Source organism: Streptopelia decaocto, assembly GCF_964273445.1.
Source record: "Streptopelia decaocto genome assembly, chromosome: 10".
Taxonomy (NCBI): Eukaryota; Metazoa; Chordata; class Aves; order Columbiformes; family Columbidae; genus Streptopelia; species Streptopelia decaocto.
This window is the reverse complement of record NC_138665.1, coordinates 4,327,843-4,349,920: the sequence shown is the minus strand read 5'-3', so window position 1 is coordinate 4,349,920 and position 22,078 is coordinate 4,327,843. Positions and strand designations below refer to the sequence as shown.

General features: G+C 40.7%; 1 protein-coding gene across 4 annotated transcripts; it reads right to left on the bottom strand.

Annotated features, from left to right (window-relative positions):
- Positions 1–382: 382 nt before the first annotated feature.
- On the bottom strand, positions 383–20,405 carry XIAP (X-linked inhibitor of apoptosis). Of its 4 annotated transcripts, XM_082061888.1 has the most exons (9): positions 20,247–20,355; positions 18,428–18,703; positions 17,783–17,908; positions 8,902–9,793; positions 7,275–7,374; positions 4,898–4,976; positions 4,217–4,250; positions 3,132–3,356; positions 383–1,918 (listed from the first exon to the last, which is right to left on the bottom strand). In XM_082061888.1, the coding sequence occupies exons 4-9, from the start codon at positions 9,758–9,760 to the stop codon at positions 1,725–1,727; spliced, it is 1,491 nt and encodes a 496-aa protein (XP_081918014.1). In that variant the 5' UTR covers positions 9,761–9,793; positions 17,783–17,908; positions 18,428–18,703; positions 20,247–20,355; the 3' UTR covers positions 383–1,724. The 4 variants fall into 4 exon arrangements, with proteins under 4 accessions (XP_081918014.1, XP_081918013.1, XP_081918011.1 ...); XM_082061887.1 differs by lacking the exon at positions 18,428–18,703 and having other exon boundaries at positions 20,247–20,374; XM_082061885.1 differs by lacking the exons at positions 17,783–17,908; positions 18,428–18,703 and having other exon boundaries at positions 20,247–20,405.
- Positions 20,406–22,078: the final 1,673 nt, after the last annotated feature.

Below are 22,078 nucleotides of genomic sequence, written 5' to 3'. Positions count from 1 at the left end.
GTTTGCTCCCTGGTTTGGTTTAGAGGGTATTACTTGTGATGACTTACATGAAACGCTAAACTCTTCAAAGGCAAAAAAAGGCAAAATAAAACCTTTCTGTGCTGAATTATTCATGGATTTCTGGTCAACATGTATTCCTAAGTATCAAATCCTAATTTATTATTTAAAAAATAAAGTTATCCTGTTTTAATTGTATAAATTAAATATCATTAGTTATAAAAACAATAGATGTTATTTCCTCTCCAATTAAAATATATTTGTTATCCTTAATAACACTCAGGTTAAATTAGTAACAGTCAGGTTACAAAACCAACAAAGCAATAGAACGCAGCCTTCTGTCAAGATCTTTTTGGTTTTTGCACGTGAGAAACAAATATGCTGATCAGGAACAACTGGGTTGCACTTTATTTTAACTATTCATAACATTACACCAGCATATAATCACAGCACATATTTAAAAAAAATATAAAAAGTAGACATTAAACTTCGATTGTGTGAAAAACTATATTCTGTATATTCTAAATATATTAGTGTGTAAGACTTAAAGATACAAATATATACACAGAACACACGAGTAGCTCCACAAAATAAGGAAGAGCGACTGTCAAGCAGCTGTACTTGAGCACATAGCTGTGATACCTTTTGGAGAATTGAGGAACAGTCTGGTAGTAAATACTTCATGAACTATTTTAAGGTGACTCTCACTAGAATGGTTCTCAACTCTTCAATTTCAATGCTGCAAACTGACACAAACAAAAATGAACTATTTCTAACATTACTGGTAGATTGCTAAAGAAGCATTTTCATGGAGACAGAGTTCAATGTTTTTATGAAAAACTAGTCAAACAAAAGCACCTCAAAGCTTCAGCAGACAAGTGACTTGGGATAATGCTAAATATTCAAAATAAGCACAGAAGAACAAAAAGTCAACCAATGAACAGCTTTTTGTGCTGGGAGGGAATTTTAGATTGAGGCCGCTTCTTCATGAAGGGCACAAGGGACTTCAAATCTCCTTCGTTTCTATTCTCTTTCAAGAGAATATACATTTTATATACAGAGGCATTGCTGCCAAAACCAGACAGCTAAAACCAATCTACTGAAGCCAATTTATACATCTAAACGGAAAAAAGGGGGAGACAGGAATCCTACATCAAACCAGACAAACTTCATCACAGCAGCGACACGCGGAAGGTGAAATCTTCCAGCAGCGGCTTGCCCTGCACTCTCTGAATTGTCACAACCAAAGCTGCAGAAGCAAACATTTTCAATCTTACACAACGTTTCTGAGAAGATAAAATCTCAGATATAATATACCTGTATAAAATATTTTTAAAATTCACTTATTTACAAATTTTATATAGGGCTGACTCTTTATACAGCTGTATTTGCATAAACGTCAGTCATACAGGGTCCTAGCAAAGCGAAGCAAAGGAATGATCACATAAATAAAGCTTTGCATTACCCAGGCTTTCCCACATCAGGTCTAGAAATTGAAGTTACAGAATATAAATATTTGCCTTTCAGTATTGGCTTTTACATACAAAAAAGAATCACTTAAGAAAAATAATTTAACATGTTAAAATGTATTTAGAGATTGATAGCAGAAAAATCTAAATACTGCCATATGATTACGTCCTGGAATTAACTTAGTTTTTGACATTACATAACTTATATTTAAAGCAATAAAGCAGGAAATGTTTGCATCCACAGTGCTGTATGTTTCACTAATACATAAAAATCTCCTGCCTTCTCATAATATTTGTACGACACAGAGGACATTCATTAACTGCTTCAGCACATTCCTTACAGGCAACTAGGTGACCACAGGGAATGAGGACAACTGATATGTTCTTAGCCATACAGATTTTACAAAGCTTTTCTTCCTGCAAGCGTCTTAACTTCTCTTCAGTACTGAGATCTAAGGAAAATAAACACACAATGCAAGTTAACATACGTAATATCATTGAACTTTTTTTCTTTACACATAAAGACAAGGTTCTCTTCATATGATTTAAAGATCACACCTTTAAAAGGCAAAAAAAAAACTACAGGAGGTAGGAAACCAAGCTACAGCATGGAATCTTCTTCCTCCTTCCCCATCTCATTACAGCTCCCAGGAAAACACCAGAAGGGAATTCAGCTCTCTGTATTCGCAAGAGCTCAAAATACCTATAGAATTTAGGATATGCATATCTCAATCAGGAACTGTTCTTTTCATGGACTTCCCACTGACAACTCCCAAAACCTGCGCGGAAGGTGCAAGAAAGGCTCATTGATACTGGTTAAATAATTTGGAGGTTTTTTTCCCCAATTAAAAGGATGTGATTTCCTTCCCTGCCTGTTTTCAAAATGCCCGTGCTTCAAAAGCTTTCTCAGTCGTGATACAGAAAGAATCAATTTTGCATTGTACACAAGCTCTTTGTTATTCCAGTTGCCCCATTTGAAAATGCAAACTTCCAACACCTTGTCCTGCCACTCGGGCACGCTCTGCACAGCCAGCCACAAAAATCACAGCTGTCTTCATCACAAGTTCTTTTCCCCCATAACATCAATTTAAAATCTCGTTAGGAAGAGTGGGCTGGTACGTTTTCTGCCTATCACGCCAACCAGATGGCCTTTTCCCTCCCTGTGAATTCACCCGTGTGCTTGTCTTAAAGTGTCCCGAGTAAGCAATGTTGGGTTTGGTCTGTCTGCAGAGCGCACAATGGCTCCGAGCAGAACGTGCGTGTCCCAGCACAGCTGGAACAGCTGGAAACAAACACCATCTACAAGTACACTTGCTCTTATTGGCCAAGAAGGAAAGTGCTTCTGTCCCATGCAAAATTTTATACTGAAAAATAAAAAATCCCCTCCTAAGATTTTTCATTTTGATTATACTGAATATTTGACAGCACATTGCTGTGTCCATGTCATTTTGCCACCAGTCCTGACATCTATTGTGAACCCTGCTTTTAATTTTAAAAGTCATTGTCACAACAATTTTGACTTTAAGTAGCATGTATAACCTTTGCCAGAAGCACACTAGACTATTATTTCAATATTATACACTTTTGAGGTACAAATACTACTTATTTTACAGATAACAATAAGATATATTCCATAGACTAAAGAGCTGAAATGAAAGTACACACAGAGGTTTCGTAATTGAACAAGCTCATTTTCCTCAACTGGGATTTCATTTGGTTGTTCTTCCCTTGTATTTTCTTTCTGAGCACTTAAGTCTGCTACCAGCTCCCCAACAGATGTGTGACTTTCTCCAGACATCTGCAATTTCTTTTCCATGGTGCTCCTAATCTCAGACAAACTGAAACCCATGTCTATGGCACTTTGTACCAAAGGATTCTGTAAGAGATAATCTAAAACAAAAAAAAAAGTCAAAAACAATAAAACACTTCAACAAGGATGCATCTGATTGTTGGACAGTATTCACTATAGTACTCTAAGACACCTTTGCAAATATCTAGGCAAAGGAACTATATTTCTAATTTGAGAATTTTGCTAGTTGTAAAAACTTCCAGTTATTTATAACACTACTGGTTTCTAACAAGATTGTTCAAAGAGCAAACATTTTAACCTTTCACTCTCATAAATAAGATTTCTAAAATAGGTTTTGTGTAACCACTCTTACTAGCAAGAAGTATCATTCCCTAGAATGAAGCTGCTTGACTGCATTCCTTCTACCCTTCTAACTGTCTTGGCTTTCTATTGCTTGGTATTTGTGAAAAACAGTGCAGGAATGCACAACACTGGACATATAATGAGCTGTTCAGCTTGCTCAGCATCCTGTTCCTCGCTATTGGACAGACCAGTTCCTCCTGCCTCCTTAAAAGCACCAGTGATTGTTTCATTTCAGTATTCTGTAACATTCATCCCACAGCACTACTGATGCTTGATGCACATTTAAGAACTATAAAGACAAGACTGCATCCTATATGTACTTCTTCCATGGTTTACAATCTTTACAATATTTATCCAACCATGATTAGATTCTCCCTAAGAGAAATAAAATTCATTCCACAGTTGACGAGAAGCAATGAAGCAATGCAAGAGTATCACCCAACAATTTGCCTGTCATGTTTTATTTTAAAATGTACTAAAGCTATTGTTAAAATTAATAATTTCCTTTACTATACATTCAAATACAGAAATTCCAAGCTGGGGAGGCGTGCGGTGTGGTGTGTTTGTTTGGGTTTGGTTTTTTCTCCTGAACAGATACCTTTAGGAAGTATTGTCCCTTCAGCAGCTTCTGTCTAAAAGTGAAATACAAAGAGACAAAATCACCGTTTTGCAGAAGATAAAAGGAAACTTGTACAGTTACAAGACAGAAAACAACCATTTGATCTCAGTTATTTTATTGACTGAAACTATTAAATCCGCTCGGAACAACTGCAAAGGGAGCAGTTTGGTATGTCTTTCATATTGTTTTAAATTTTCATTTTAACCCATCTTTGCTATAATTATATGTACACAATTCTTAGTCTATTGAAGAATTCTAAAATAACATTGGGTTTACTTTTTAGTGACTATATATGTGTTTAACAACACTCTACCAACAAGAAAAATTATCTACTACACTTGAATAAGGGGATTATTGATCATAAACCTTAGGTTCCCAGGCTATAAAACAACAGCACTTGTTCAATACCAAGCAGACAACATACACAAGGTTCCCTACACCCGAAATCCGGAGCTCAGCCAAGGAGAACTGCGATAACTATAAACCCTACACGACAGAACCACAACATACTTCAATGTTGTTCACTTTCTGCCAATGAAAGAAGCAGCAGGAGGACTAACGATGTGCAGATAATCAGAAGAGTAACTTCATACGAAAATTATATTAAGATTGTTTTCTATTTTAACAAAATTATGTCTGATTAATAAGCAAGGTACTTACTGTTGAATCCCCACGTCCATCTCTTAAGTGAACATTATTTATAAATTCTAGCCCCTTTTCTTTTATCACAAATCTGCACCTATAAATGAAAATATTTAGTTATAATAAAGCTGCATAAGAAGGAAACAAATATTGATTCCGTAACTTTTGAAAGCTTTGCTACATTGCTGACATCACATAGAAAGCTTGTTTTGAAACTTCTCAATGTTTAGTCAATGTCAGTAACATCATTTAAACATTTCTAAAGACACCATAATCACTTCAGCAGTACTTATCTGTCACATTGGCACAGAGTGTCTGTCAGGGGTTGGAAGGGCCCTGGAAAGCTCATCCAGGTCAATCCCCCCATGGAGCAGGAACACCCAGATGAGGTTACACAGGAAGGTGTCCAGGCGGGTTGGAATGTCTGCACAGAAGGAGACTCCACAACCTCCCTGGGCAGCCTGGGCCAGGCTCTGCCACCCTCACCGGGAACAAGTTTCTTCTCAAATTTAAGTGGAACCTCCTGTGTTCCAGTTTGCACCCATTGCCCCTTGTCCTATCACTGGCTGTCACCGAGAAGAGCCTGGCTCCATCCTCCTGACACTCATCCTTTATATATCTGTAAACATTAATGAGGCCACCCCTCAGTCTCCTCTTCTCCAGGCTCAAGAGCCCCAGCTCCCTCAGCCTTTCTTCATAAGGGAGATGCTCCACTCCCTTTTTATGGCATTTTTGGTGAAACGGAAAGCCAAAGTCATTTGCCATGACAGCTGATGCCACAGATTTATAAAAGTAAAGACTCCAGTGAAAAACAAACATCATGTTAAAATGCTGGTTCCTTTAGCCTTTTGCAGTCCCAGAAAAGCAGCCACTGGCCAGCCAGGTGCCCTGCATGCTTGTTTTATTTTCCAAGCAGTCGCAGCCACTGGGCTGAGCTCTCCCTACCAGCAGAGCTGCAGAATGCAATAGCTGTCTCTTCAGCAGCTGCTTCGCCCTCAGCAGCCCATGGGGACAGACTGTACGCTGCCCAGGGAGCCCACGTGCAAACACGCTCCACATACCACAGTTAATGACCTGAGAGAAAATCGTCAGATCTGACATCCTTTAAGCAACCTAAACCAAATATCAAACTCACATAAGGAGGAGTGAAACGTAGCAAGAATATGCATCTTAACCACTCACCACACCAAGCCAAAAACTTGGAATGGCACCTCTAGTGGCAGAGGCTAACAATTAAAAGCTGCCTGTACCACTGCTGACACAAGGATCAGCTAATGCACAAATACTAACTGCCAGCAGGCTTTCCACCACACAAGTCAAATTTGGCAGCTAACGCATAATTTTATCACATTGATTTTATCAATGTTCTACAAGTAACTAAATCTTTGTACTTGAACAGCTTTTATTCACCTGTAAGAAAAAGTGAGTCATATACTTTCCCTCCTTTCCTCAAGACGGATTTGAGACAAAATCAGCAGTCTTTCTAAAAACTGCTTCTGGGTCTGGAATCCTCAACCCTTTAAAGTTAGGCACGAGTATGTTTTGAATTCAATACCACCACTGACTCTTCACGTTTGTTTGCACAAACAGGTTTGTTGTGGCAGAAGTTCAGTCATTTTGTATCCTGACAGAAGTTACAAACTTTGACATGTATGAGGCCATTAAAATAACAATTAGAATGTAGCGCTTGGAGGAGGAAGAAAAAAGAACAATATTGGATACATATTCACAGAACTTCACAGGTCTGCTATCCAAGACAGCAGTTAAGTCCAGACACAGAAGTCTCCTCATCCCTTTAATAATTCCTACAAACACGCTGGCATGCAAACAACACTGACTTGAAAATAAAGTTAGTAAGAAGGTACAATTTCAGGCCCACCCTTGGGACTGATCACCTGCCATGAGTTCGGTGTGCCCTCGGCCTCCTGGGATTCCGCTCTTTCCCCCACCCCCTGCAGACCTCCCTCCTGCCTCTCCCACAAGATATTAGGTTCATCTCCTCTTTTGAGGCCTCTGATATGTATAATCATCAACATATGCTTTAATGTTATAACAATAGCAGGACTACAGAAGGCAGAACAGATGGAACAACAGAAATAAGGATCCCATGCAAAAATTCCTTAAAATCTTTATTACTTATTGAAAAGGAAAAACAAACCATGGAAGATAACTAATATTCCTGTGGTGCCTACATGGCAAAAATGAAGAAGGAAGAAATGGAAGAGGGCAACTAAAGAAAAAAAATGAAGTTATTTTCATAAATCTAAACTATCTTCAGCCATAGTTAACCTTTTGAAACCTTTATTAGTATGCTCTGTCATTAAAATGTAACATACTGTAAAAAAAAAAAAAACCCTTAGACATACAATAATAAACCAGTAAAAAAATACCTTACCCAGGATACCACTTGGCATGTTGATCCCATGGGTCTTCATTTTCCTTCCATTCTTGCAATCCTCCACCACAGTGGAAACACACAACATGATCACCATTACCTGAGGAAGCACACGAAAATCAAGTTACATACTTCTAGTAGGCATAACAATAAGTTTTCAACTGAAGCGTTAAGAAAAATTTTAGTTACAATTGGTAATCAATAAAAATGAACTCCGTTTTCAAAGAGGACATAATACATATGGTTGGAAACAAATGTTTAGGAGAGCCATAAGCTTAAAAAAAACACAAGATATGAGTCACATGAAATATCCTGAATTTTACTCAAGGTGTAATTATACAGATAAAAAGCAAAAGCTAAGAATCATCTATTCTTGAACAGCTCAATCCACTGGTAAACAAAGCGTGAAGCAGTGTGCCACAAAGCCCCCGTGTTCCCGTGCCTTTCAGTGCTCCATTTCAGCATCCAGATCAACGGGCTCTGTGCAGCAGCACAGCTGGGCGTTCTGTTCCAGCACTACGCCTACTGTCATCGAAGATGTGCCAGAAACTGCTTAGATATTGTGTTCATTGAAACGAGAGGAGCTATGGATAGGTTTTTCTACGGGAAAGAGTTTTCACAGAAATCGCTTGAACAGCCACTGGGTCCGATATGCTGGTGCCCATTTAGTGCAGCTCCACAGCACAGGTCTCCCGCGGCTGTGGGAAACTGGGGACTTGTAGGACTCCAAGAAGAAATCAATAAAAACAGTGCTACTGGCTACAAATATTGCTTGTTAAAGAAGTTTCTTTTCCCTAGGTTGCCCACTCATGTATCACCCGTATAACAACATATCGAAGGTTTTATTTATGGCCACAAGTAAAACAAATGGAATCGGTTCTTCCAAGAGGTACTAGGAGAGAAACTAATTAAGATGAGAGCAAGAAGTTATCCTGGATAATCCCATTTTCTTTGTGACCGAGGAAGAGCAACACTTTGCACTTGTACCACATCTCTCAGTGAAGGAATTTCCAAGAGCTTTAACAGCACCGTGCAAGTCAATCGACTTGGGAAACCAATGCGCAAAGATGTCGGGAGTCTTATCCAAATCAAACTCTACACGTCTAAGAGTAAAAGCTCTTCCACTGCAGTCACTGTCATCATAAAGCTTTTACAGCAGGTAGTATTTGCTGTTCAGCTGTCTGAGTGCTATGACAGTGCAAACACATGCTATCTAAATAAAATGGCACACAACCTGGGCTGTCTTGTTTGTGGGCTCCAGTATGGGCTGCAACCCACTCCTTAGACCCTAGGTCTAAGCTGGGACAGCACTTCATTTAAAAAACACTAATTTCAATAATTGTCATTATGAAAGATGTATTATGAGGGCTTTAGCAGGCAAGGAAAACGTGCTTTGCTGTTTTACTGCTAAAAATGAACTTGACCCACTTTATACTTTGCTATTAAAAGTACTTGATATAACGTAGACCAGCTTACACAAGAACTCTGAAAAGTAGTTTACACTATCAAGAAATCCTGGCAAATCATTCCATATTAGAATAAAAAAATGCCTATTTTTCTTAACTAAACTGTTATTCATATAAAATTTATCTGTAAAATATATTAGTCATTTTAAGGTCTGACTTACCTATGCTATAGAACCCAGCTTCAGCAAGCTGCTCCTTGTCAACAGGATATACCCAAGTTAAAAACGTTTGTAAACGTCTTCCATAATTTGCCATAGATGGATTCCTTGGATGCTCTCCGCTGTTCAGACCACTCCTCCCTTCTTCACATGGAAGATTTCCAACATCCCGGCCCAGGACAAAAAAGCATTTGGGAAAATGCCTCTTGTGTTCTGACCAAGCTCTGTCACTGGGTTCCCACTGTTTCAATTTTCCACCACAACAAAAACAGGCCACTTGATCACCAACACCTGTATAATAGAATCCAGCACTAGCCAGTTCCTTTGGAGTCAACTGCCCATTGAGGGGCCAGCTGTGAAAAGACTTTAATCTGGTTTCTTCACTGCACATGACAGGGTTTTTAGGATAGAGGGTATCTGACATATCCACAACCTGCCTAGTCCTCAGAAGGTAATCTGCCTCCACATCAGATGAGTCATCCAGCGCATGTGGGAGGCCCGAATTACTGGAACCATTTTCAGTTCTGTGCTGGCAGTTCTGGGCGAGAGGATGTATGTTATTTTCCAGAAAAGTAGATTCGGTAATAAATTTGCAATTTGGGGAAAGCTTCCTGTGCCTCTCGACCGCGGAATCCCCATGCGCCCATCCCTCAGCGGTTGTATGGCAACTGAAGCACTTCACTTTGTCGCCTTCTCCAGCATAAACAAAGCCAGCTCGTGCCAGCGCCGATGCCGAAACCGGGCAGCCACGTGGAAATTCCGCAAAAGTCCCCAGTCGGTAGCGCTCCTGCGCCCATTCCTGCTCAGAGTCAGCGTCTGAACTGGCACAAGCTTCTGACTTATCCGGGCCATTACACGTCATCTCTTCATATGTAGGGGTCTCCTTTTGGACTTCCTAAACAAAGAATAAATGTCTTCACAGACAGAAGAATTCAAACCCACATGCAAGCCTGGAAACTGGCTAAATTAAACTAGCCATCCTTTATGTCTGAAAATAATGGCTCTTCCTCTTCCATCTCGCCCCTGCCTGCCCCCCCACCACGCAAACACCAGGACATTGAGAACAAAATTAAAGCAAAAAAACCATCCATAAAGAAAGGCAGGAAGGTCATGAAGTTTCAAAGGCCAATAACAATTTACCTGGAAAACACATAGGTTTATACATTTACAGCTTTAAAAGCACTTCTCAACAAACAAACACTGCAAGAATGAAATCAACAAAATGTTTAACAAAAGCTCTGGGCAAAACGCTGCCAAAAGGCTTCCAAACATGAAATATGAAGTTACTGGATTTAAAACACTGATCTAAGACAGAGAATTTACAGCCCAGTTCTGAAAAACAACTATCTTTATTTTTCCCCATAATAGGGCTATGACCAGCAAGCCCGTTACTGATGAGCATCAGTTGGAGAAACCATCAAAAATAAACAAGCCTTCGGACTTCCACTGTAAAGACACACGCCAGTTTTCACTTTAGCAGAATATCTCGTGAAATAAACTCTCAGATGTTTCACTGGGGTATCTCACCGAAGAGCTGCGCTCTGCCCTGGCGCTCGTGCCCACCGCGCTGCTCCCCGCTCCCGCTCTACCGCAGGCCCCCGTGCCTCTGCCACCAGCGCGGCTCACCCGGCCACGTCCCAAGCCCTGCCTACACCTTCCCAGGGCGAGCACCGACCGCTGCCCTGCCCGAGCCCTCCCACGCCACAGCCCTCGGACAAGCCCCTTCTTTCACCAGGATAAAAGAAAAACTCGGTCCTGCGCAAGAGCCACAAACTGACACCGGCATCGCCTTCACCCCAAGATGGGTGAAGTCAGAGCACATTAAATTCATCTCTTGCCCTGACAAGTGCAGTGATATTGACTTAGAAAGTCTTGGGTAAAGCACAGGCTACTGCTGATACACATCTCAAACTTATTCCTTTATTAACTGGTAAATTAAACTATTATAAGACTGCCCAAAGGGGCTTCTCGGCACAAAGCAATATAATTCAGTAATTAGCAAGAAGAAATGCATGTAAGGAAGAACAGAATATGTATTTATTTGAACAAGTGTCCTCCTCCATTTTCTATGCGAATCCTGAAATATATCTATTTCCAGTCCTCACCTTCATAAAGTAGGCCATCAAGCAAAAATTTAGCTTCCTCAATAGCTGCATTAATATTGATTATACTTTCTGTAAGATCCATGCAGATGTTACAACTACAATAATTCCTTATATAACACCAGATTTAGCTCGAAGGGGAAGGACAAAACCTTTTTTTTGAACTTCAGAAGTGGGAGGGGAAAATTAAAATGAGTGCACATTGCAGGACAGCTGCATCCTTTGCCCAGAACACATAGATAATTAACCTACACCAAGGCTGAGAAAACATGACGTTAGAGACTCAGCTCGCTCGCCCCACGTAATCACGGATACAAGACCACTTCTGAGCACCGGCTTCAATTCCTTCTCTAAGGCAGCTCATGACTAATGTAATGACACTAGAAATTATACTGTCTTCTGGTTTAGCTTAGCAAATTAAAAAAATAGCTTCTGAATAAATTACATTGACTGACCTACAAATCTGACCTATATTCTTGTTTTGACTTTGAAGGGGGAAAAAAATCAATCAGTAATTGCACGTAGTAATAAGAAAGCTGTCACAATACATATTTTTAATATATGTGTGTATTGAAAACAGTTTTCATAACAAAAGTTTAAAAGCGCATGTTTATTTCCTTTTAAGATGTTATTTTAAATCCTTTAAGAGTCTTTCTGCAGAGATCTCAAGCCACCTTGTGGGTCTATCATCATTACCACACTGCATTCATAAAACAATTTGTATTACTCAAATATCATTAGCTGCAAGCTCATTTTCTGATCCGCACACCTAGAAGACTTTCTACAAGAAGACAAACAAAACCTACCTCGAATCTTTTAGAGTCCTTTTCAAAACACATGTTGGAAAACCAGAACAAATGCATATACTTTTAATGTATGAATATTTTACTTACATAGAAGGAGTTCAGAAACAGTGGAAAAATAACTCATCCTATTACATGTTTACATATTAACATTTTTTAAAATTACATTTGCTTTAAAAACAGAACAGAGCTGCTACATCCCCTTTTGATCTGTTGCATACAAAGTAACTGTGGCAAGTCAGAGATGATCTGCTCAGGCACCCTCCGTGACTCCCCCTCCCTGTCCTTAGTGAAACTCGGGGTACAGACAGACCAAGGGTCAAGTCTGACACATCTCCAGGATTTACTGCCAACAAACATCACCCTTGGTTTGTGCTTTTTGTGTTCCTCGTGCCATATGCGGTGACCACATCCTACAATGATGACTATGACACATGAAGTTAAAAAAAACCTGGTAAGAGACAGAATTAATTATGCCCCACTTCTTGTAAGCTATCTAGAGGTTCTGTTTTAAGCACCACTTAACTGCTCCATTATCAGAACTCATCTTAAAGTCCGCCATTTTAAAAAGAAAAGTCTGATGCAGCACTATCTTACGCATAAAGAATGAAAGATTGACTAATATATACCAGGTGCATATATGACACTTCATTATAACATGAATGCACTGCTTACAGCAAGTCATTTTTCATAAGCTAAAGAAGATATTTTACCAAAGCAATATGAACAAATACTATAATTTAAGTAAGGCCCAGATGCTCCAGTGCCCTCTGACAGGGATGATCCTCAAATCACACTTAATGCTGCATGAGCAAGCTTGGGTCTTCCGTACTTTTCTGGTACTTTTTTTAGTAAATAAGCTGAAAATTCCAAAAACTTTTATTTATTGCAATTGCTACATATCCACTTTTCACATAATTTCATTCCAAAGATCCCACTTCTTTTAAAGCAGGCTTCATTTTCAGAGTGCCGATAAACATATAATGTTTAATTGTGCATTTCTCCTCTGCTCCCAAAATAACTTCTCACCTTTAAAAATACGGGCTGCAGAACTCAATATCACGTAGGTGGCTACACCTCACATATGACAGACTTTCCTAACAGAAATAACAGCATGAGTTTTAAACTGTTACTGAAATCACTTTGTGCTGGTTTTACTCCATTTACTCTGCTGATCCTTTTGGTGGTTCCTGGAAAGATGTTTGTGTGTTTTAATGACACCAGCGAACTGAGAAGGAAACACTCGAGCAAAGACACAAAGGAAGGAAGAGGATCAAAGACTAAACTGAAATATTAGAAATCAGGATGGAGATTATATTTGGTTAACTGAGATGTTCTTTTTCAGTGTTATTGATTACTTTTAATCAACAGAACTACCCCAAATTCAGTACCTGTACTACCCTCAACTGCAATGGGAATCACAGTGCTACGAACACTCCAACACTGCTTCTGTTACCACAATGAAAAAAAAAAATATGCCCTCAACATGGCCATAATCACAATACTTGCTCTGTTGGAGGTTAGCAATGATTTCAATCCTCACAATCAAAAGAGTGTGAAAAGCACATACCAAAAGAAAAGTAGTGAGGTCTGATCACCACACATCAGTTCTTTAATATGAAGTAACTGTTTCCAATTACATCAACCACACCATTTATGACAGCCCCTCTAAACACAGCTGGTTTACATTTCAGTATAATTTTATTTAAGAGAAAAAGACATTAATAAACTTATTAAGCATTGAGGCAAACACTTTGCCTGTGTAAATACTGCTTTAAATACAACATCAGTACTACTTTAAATGCAATATCAATTATTTCTATTTCAAACGACTGTCAAAAGCAACTGTTCAAAGTGTGAAATTAGAACTAGTTTTGGAATAGTATTTCTACACAGGTATTTTAACAGCTGCCTCACTCCAGTTAGTTGGAATAATGACTGGAAACAATAACCTGCACTGTAACAGCTCTCAAACATTCACTGCAGAAGAAAAATAACTGAAGATATGTTTTTGAATGGATTATGGCAAAGAAACATATATTAATAAAAAGTAACCAAATAAGACAGGTGCACAAGCCTTTATAATACATGCCAGCACCAAACCCGAGTTCAGAGAATATGCTTTATGTATATGGAAGTTAATTAAGCCTTTCTGCATAGATTTAATTAACTACATATGAATTAAAAGTAGAAGGTCCAGAAATGTTAAAATTTATCTTGACTTGTAATACCCAGGATATTTTTTAACTATTACTGAAGCATTAAATATTTTGTTATACATGCAGTGAGTAAATGAAGACTATTTTAGCCTGAAAGACTTCTAGAAGCTGAGCCACATTTAATCCTGCTTTTAAACATCTGAAGGTATTTGTCACAAGACACCTCCCACTTTCAAGTTAAAACACCAATTTATATAGTCTATTGAGTAAGTTTCAGAAGAAAAAATAAAGAATTTATAGCAAAAACGTTAATGTATACAAAATGCAAAATTGTACTGTTTTTTCAAGCCAAACATATTCAATTCAGATCTTAAAATATTAACAAGTATGATTTGATGCAAAAATACATCATCATTGAATTACCTAGATCTGAAATGCTTCAAAGGAAAAGTACTGAACCTGTTTTTCTATTCCAAGTAAATTTTATTAGACATGATTATTTCCATCCTTAATCCTAAAACAGATTGGCATTATAAGGAGTTATTTTTAATCCTTCCACATGACAAGCCTGGCAGTGACCGCCAAGTCAGAAAGCGCCTTGCACAGCCTCATGTTCCTGACCAAGGGTACAGAAACATGGGGCGGCTGCTGCTTGCCATGCTATGAGAGGGATGTTAGTGTTTATTGTTGACTGCGTTTGAAATGTGAGAGCAGCGCACCAACTAAGTATCAAACAGAACATACTGTACCAGCTGACACACAGATTATGCACATGTCACTTTGCTGAATTTCACTCTGTGCCTGCTCAGCTGCAATTAGATCAAGCAAGCGGCATGCTGCGAGCTGCAAGTGTAAAGATTAAAAACACAAGAAACATAAGATTTATTTAAACAGCGTTTACAAATTCTAGCATGCATCCATCCAGGTATCAACGGCCATTTAAAAACAATTCTGCTAAGAGGTTTGGGTTGTTTTATTCTTATTTTATAAAGAGCGTATGTATCTGCACAATGCCTTTTGATTCAGTGCCAAGGCTTACCTAAATCCATCAGCTCAGCTTCATTTGTCTGCTTTTCAAACAGGTCCTACTTAGCCTCCCATCAGGGTTTATCATCATAAGAAGTCAGTCAGCTGCTCAAGGTTATAGTAAGCTACTAGAGCCTCCTAATTCTCAACTCCAGTCACGAAGACTTTTACACACTCTCCACCTTAAAAATAAATATGGCCAGGCTAATAGAAACACATCATTTTGAGAACTGTTTTCATGAAGAAGCCACATGGTTACAGAATAGAGCAATAAACAGAACTCATGGCAGTGCTCTCAGTAGGTAAGAGTGGGACAAATGTGCATCTGCTGAGGGCAGAGAAAGAAAATAAATTGGTTTTGTGAACTTGCAAGATAAATGTCTTCAGAAGAACTTTAGCTGCATGTATGTGAAGGAAGAAGTAAAAACCAGATGCTATAGAAAAAAGTGACACGCTGTAGCCTAAGTAGCTGGTCTTACAGAGATGTCAAAAGTCAAACAGACATAATCCATTAGAGCCATTAATGAATGTATAAATAAGTGTTATTCAAAGTGACCAATGAACAGGAAGGACTAAACGTCTGGACAAAGCTATTTTAGCTCTACCACACCTTGCTAAGTGTTTAGTACGAAGCAAAGTGTGAAAGAGATGTTGGCATTTATAATTTGGACACAGGAAAACCTATATAAAGCAAAGGTTTAGTTCTGACAGCTGCTGCCACTGAAATTAATTGCCTACACATGACAGTACCTAAAAATAAGTTGTGGGGAGGAATGAAAACAAAACAAACAACCCTTCCCCCACCCAACCCAACCAACCGACCACAACAAACAACCCCAAAAGCAACACAGAAAAACCCCTACCAAACCCCAAACCTGACGTGTACTGAGAAAGAGACTGAAAGAAAACCAAAGGTAGAGAGCAGGAGAGCCAACACCAAGGGCACGAGACCTCAAATAACTCCCTACCAAAACAGAACTATAAAAAAGGAAGGAGCAATTCTGATGGTCTCAAAGTCCTCTGGCAGTTCCAATAAGATGAACGTTTTATTCACAGCATAAGCAGGAATATAATGAAATATTTGTCATGAAAGGCACTGTACTCCTGCAAATCATATAGAAGTCTGTGTATGATTCAGCTATCAATTTTTACTTACAAGGTCACTTGAATTACACCATTTAAGCTTATTGACATTCTGTACATAACCTTTCAGGCAAACCAGAGTGAAAGATAATTTTTATATTTCCGGCTTTTTTCTCCCCAGCACTTTAGAATATCAGCCTGTTAGTTTTTCCATATCCCCTAATGATATCTTCATTCCATATAGAGGGGAAAAAATCTATTTTCCAAAAGATTCTTAATTTTTAGATTATATGCCTAGATTTTTGGTGTACAATTCAAGGGATATAAAAATCTATGTTTTATGCAATTTTTATGTTTCAACTTCAGAACATTAACTGTTGTATTATTAACAAGAATTTAATTTAGCTTCAAGTTCTTCCTCAAGCAATTGAGAGTAAACTTCCAGAACTTTTTCCTCTAATAGCTTGGAAGTTGTATTTAGTACAATTTGAAGCATATTTCCATCCAAGAAAGTCTACCAATAAGTTTTGGGTGCTATGCAAGATATGCAGCTCCTACCCTCCTAAAACTGGAAATGACATGCTGCTTTTGTCCACAATTGAGTAGATGAGTTAACTAAAACTTTAAGTCTGTGATCATAAAGTGTATCACTATAGAAACATAACCCCTAAAAGTTGAGTTACTGCTCTTTCGATCAAGAAACAAAAATTCACCCAGTCAATGGGAGTACATTAGATAGAACAGCAAATAATACACAAAGCCTAGCAAAATCTGCAGTGCCCTGGGATGCATCTCCTTTCCTGAGTTTGAGCTGTGCTTCAGCTTTCGGTGTTACCACCTTTAACAAATTATTTAAACTTATAATGGAAGAAAAAGATGGAAAAAGAGGGTATCTTTCATCAAGGAGACAGAATGGTATGGAAGTGTAACTACAGCAACATAACATTACAGCAAAACTGCTTAATCTTTTGGATTCTAAAGAAAGAACTTGTAAAACACAAGTACAGAGAGCCCATCACCTCTGCCGTGCCCACTGGGGAGGGTGTTCCCTTCCACCCAGCCACTGCTCCCGAGCACACCAGGGCCACTGGGCTCATTGTTCGCATTCACAGAACTGCAGCCTGATGCAGCATCCTGATACTTTCTGGTATCACTAGAATGAATGTTTTGCCATTAGAGAATGAGGCGAGTTTGCATATGTGGGGTTTTTTGTGTTTTTGTTTTCTCCACACATACAACTCAATCTTGTAAACCTGGAATCTCTCTTAAACTATCCTCATATTTCTCAGGAAATTGGGATGAGTTGGGGACTAATTCTAATTAAAGTACCAAAAGTTAAGTATGAAAGTTGCACCTATTGAAAACACTCTGCTTGCTTTTCTATTTAATAAGAAACTCTCTGAAACACAGAAGGGGAAGGACAATGAACCGCAAGGTAAGTGCAGCTTCACTTATATTTTCTGTGATAGGGGTGACATTCAATTCCAGTTTGCAGCATGCCTTCAGTCTTAACATACTTGAAAATTTCACACACAGCTACTTTTTTGTGACATTTGTGTTATTGCTGGAGTCTGACTTTCAATTGCCTTGTTCAGACTATTTTGGATTAGAACTCTGAAACACCACATGCTATGAAAAAGAAAAATCAGCAAAGGACTGTACACTGTTAACTCCTGAAACAAACAAACAAACAAATGCAAAAGGTACTTACAATAGTTTTTCCCCCAAGAAATTAGTATACAATCAGACTGAGTTTAGTAATAGATTAATCAAAGCAGATAGTGGTTTCATCTCTGTTTTCCGCCAATCTTCAGAACAAATTTCAATATTTGCATTCCTGTTGGCAGAAAAAACAAAGGTTAAAAATTTTCCTCTTCGCATAACCTTCAGCATAGTTACAAAGGTACAACTCCAAAACTATGATTAAAATAAAAAAAAAATTCTATCCTTTGGCCAAACTAAAATCTGTTCTGAAGTTGAAAGAGTCTGGGGTCAAGGAAAGTCTGAAATTCAGATGTTTGACTGAAACTAGCACAGGACATTAATTGGAGACTCCAGAAGATCCAAAGAGAACAAAACAAAATCCTGGAATTAAAACTAGAGGGTGGCAAAAAGGAGAAAGACTGTAACAGCAGACAGAATAAGATCCAACAATCTAGCCTTCTCTCTCCTAGGAAATTCTGCATCTGATTATAATTTAGGTTTTATACAAGTCTCCAGCTCCCTGCAGCTGTCTCACCCACCCCGGGAGGCCAGCAACAGGTGTAGTAACAACACCATCGCAGACACACAGAGCCCTGAAATGAAATTCATCTTCACACTTCAAAAACTGAGAGAGGAACACACATTTTCTCACCGTTCTGATAACAAATGCAAGTCTGCCTTATATCAGTGGGCGCAGTCAAAAAAACCCACAGCCAAACAACAACTCTCATCAGAATTCTTTCACTTGTGCTGCTGGTTACGAAGGGCAAGGTCACAGGAGGTACAGAACAATGATTAACTTGTTCCTTTGCCCTTCTTGGCCAATGCTGTAGGTGCCAAGTTTTCTTTTAAAAGAGGTAGTTGGGTGTTCTTTAAAAGGCCACAAAGAGAACTGCAAGGCAATCAAGTAGGTAGCAAGACGAAGCACCTAGGAAAATGAAAAATATGCAAATAAAAGCTTAATCAACAAATCATATGAAAACTTGCTTTCTTAGAGACAGTATTTCATTGTTGCCTTCTCTGTCATGCAGTGATTTATCTCACAATAAACAAAGAGTAGATTAAGTTAATGCATATCATACTGCTCTTTGTTAAGGTATTAGATTTTAAAAAGTATTTGACGAAAAAGTGCTTCGCCTGGTTAGTCACTTTTCCTTCCATATCAGTCTATCCTAAGACCTTGTCGTTTCTAATTGTTCATTTAGGAAACAAAATCTCCCCACTTACCTACATGAAGTCCTAAAATTGCAAAGTCAGATTGTAGCAATGAAAGGATAATAAAAGCAGTTCTGCAAAAATATCTAAAAGCAGTTTCAAGAACACATTTATACCTTTTAGCAGATACAGATTAATAGGAATTTAAAAGGACAGAAATTACCAAGGTTGAAAATAGTTCTCACACCCATTTGTAGGGCCTCTATCAGGAAGAGAGGAGCATCAGAGAGAGTAGCACACAGACAGAAACACACTAACTGGTGAGGAGACCTAGATCGGCATAGACACCCGGGCACGGTGCAGAACGGCCTGAGGTCTGATCACAGCTGATAAAATAGGATCTGAGTGAACTCCTTCCTGCAGAATTCTTAATAACTACTTAATTCTTATAATAGAAAACCTGAACAAAACTACATTTTTAATAACAAGAAGCAGAAAAGACATTCTAGAATGGGATAAGTCTATTAAAAAAAAAAAAAAAGAAAAGAATCAGCAAGGGGAAACAATATTCAAACATGCCAAAAGAACCGGAGACGAGCACAAAAAGTGCATACTAGCATAGCATTTTTTTCTTTTATTTACGCAAAGCGAATGCAACACTCGATGTTCAATCATGAGCGCGGGGGGTTGCGGATCTCGCCGTGGGCAGCTGGGCCCGGCCCGCACCGCACCCCCGCCCGGGACTCAGCCCGGCCCGGCCCGCACCGCACCGCACCCCCGCCCGGGGCTCAGCCCGGCCCGGCCCGGCCCGCACCGCACCCCCGCCCGGGGCTCAGCCCGGCCCGGCCCGGCCCGCACCGCACCCCCGCCCGGGACTCAGCCCGGCCCGGCCCGCACCGCACCCCCGCCCGGGGCTCAGCCCGGCCCGGCCCGGCCCGGCCCGCACCCCAGCCCGGGGCTCGGCCCGGCCCGCACCGCACCCCCGCCCGGGGCTCAGCCCGGCCCGGCCCGGCCCGCACCGCACCCCAGCCCGGGGCTCAGCCCGGCCCGTTCCCATGGCAACGCCCCCTCCGGCCGCCGAGCGCCGCCCGGGACAGGCCTGAGGCAGCGGCGCCCCCGACAGCCCCCGGGGACCCCGGCACCGGCTGCCTGAGGGCCCCGGGCAGCGCGGAGGGACCGAGCCCCCTGCCCGGCGCGGGGAGCCCAGCCGAGCTGCCCGGAGCAGCGAGAGCCGCCAGAGCGGGCAGCCGGGAAGCGCATCCCGCCCGCCGCCCCGCGGTACCGACGGCCACGGCCGCTGCCGCCTCACAACTCACCGCTCCGCTACCGCGTCCTTCTCCTGCCAGCACCGACCGCCGGAACCGCTCCGCAGCGCACGCCGAGGAAATGGCGGCCCCGGGCAGCCGCTCCGGCCCCGCCGCGGACCGGCGGCGACAAGGCAGCAGCGCCCCCCGGCGGGCTGGGGCGCGGCGCGGCAGGCCCCGGCAGGCGGGCTCCCCGCGGCGGAGGGCGGCACCTAGCGGGCACAGCCGGGAAGCGCAGAGCGGCAGCGCCCGCCGCCGGGCCCCGGGCATCAGCGGCTTCAGCCCCTGCTGCTGCTGCTCCGGCCCTCAGTGCCGCAGGCCCCACCGTGGCTCGCAGGCTCCCTCTCCTCCCTCAGCATCTCGAACAGCCTCTTCATTTCACGCCGTCTTCTCCTGACGGTTTCTGGTCCGGAGCACGCTAATCCCAGCGGACCCCTTGCCCTCACCCCTCGTAATGGGCAATTACAAGGACACATCCCGAGGAAGGGGCAGGAGCACGAACCATAAGCACAGGCTGCTCGGACACCAGCATGTGCTGCCTGCTTCTCCCAGCGCTCAGCGGCAGCTGCCACAGAGCTGCTACACCAGAGCCTTCGTACGCGTGACTGCAGGCTAACTATGGGCTGAGCTGAGCAACGTGCAATAAGCCAAACAACATTTTCTGTAGGACATATGTAATCCAAGAGGTGTAAGGATACAGGCCCATCCTGAAGAATATCCAGCTGTTAGCCAAACAAGTGAGTGATGAGCTGTGAGTTCAGGAATACCTTTATTATGTGAGGAATAGCCTATTTCTCCTATTAGGAATAGCTTTACAAGTTGTACTCTGCCTGTCTGCATTAGTGGGCTCAGGTAATGCTGCAAGACTCTAAATTGCATTGCTAGGGATACCATTGCTACACAGCCTACAAAACATGCAAAATACCTTTGTTGATATAAAATATTTAAATATAATGCTTTTTCCATATTTTCATACTTTACATGTTATTATCTTGAGATTCCAATAAATTAACCTTGATGTGGCACATGCTACGTGTATGTACTGTAAGATTAAATGTTTCTTAATTTATTTATTAGTCTTTCATTGTGTCTTTATTATTCGGAGAAAACAAATGGGAATCATCCATGTAATGGTTTCAGCAGAGGCTGGGAGCAAAGCCCCTTAGAATAGCTCGTCTCCATCCTTGACCTGAAGACTTCCACACCAACAGGGTTTGGAAGTACAACCTAAATCTAAGGTTGGCTCTTGCCTGTGTTGGAAAGTAGGGAAGAAAGGCAAACAACCACCAACTTTTGCTGAAACAACTCTGCTTTCTGTGAGCTGAAAACAAGCAAACTTTTCCCAAACAGTGTGTTTCTCCACATCCGCTGATCTTAGTTAAATCTGGTACATTTTATAGCTCAGGATGATGAAGTGATACTTGAGCTTAGCTATGACAGAAACCCAGAAATTGTAAGATCTGTTTGACAACTACTATTTGAGAAAGTTTCTCCTTTCAGTTGCATAGCTGATTAGAAACAGCTGGTACTAGATAAACTTTAGGATTCTTACTTGCCTAAACAACATTTGCCAAATGGAAATAATATGGGAAATGTGGAAGGATGTCTTCTTTATAAGCTTTTTCTTCTGTGTGGGCATTTAAGAAACGTCCCCAGAAAAAGAACAGGAACAATTGCCAAACAATGACGGATTTTTTAAAAAGTCAGGAATTTAGAGCAATTCTTTCATGCACATGATATAAAAGCCAAGTAATAGAGGACATATTATTCCAAACAGTCATTCTTTAATGTCTACGCAAGAAAAGTGCTCAGTTGTTTACCCCTCAGAGCGAATAATGTTGTGC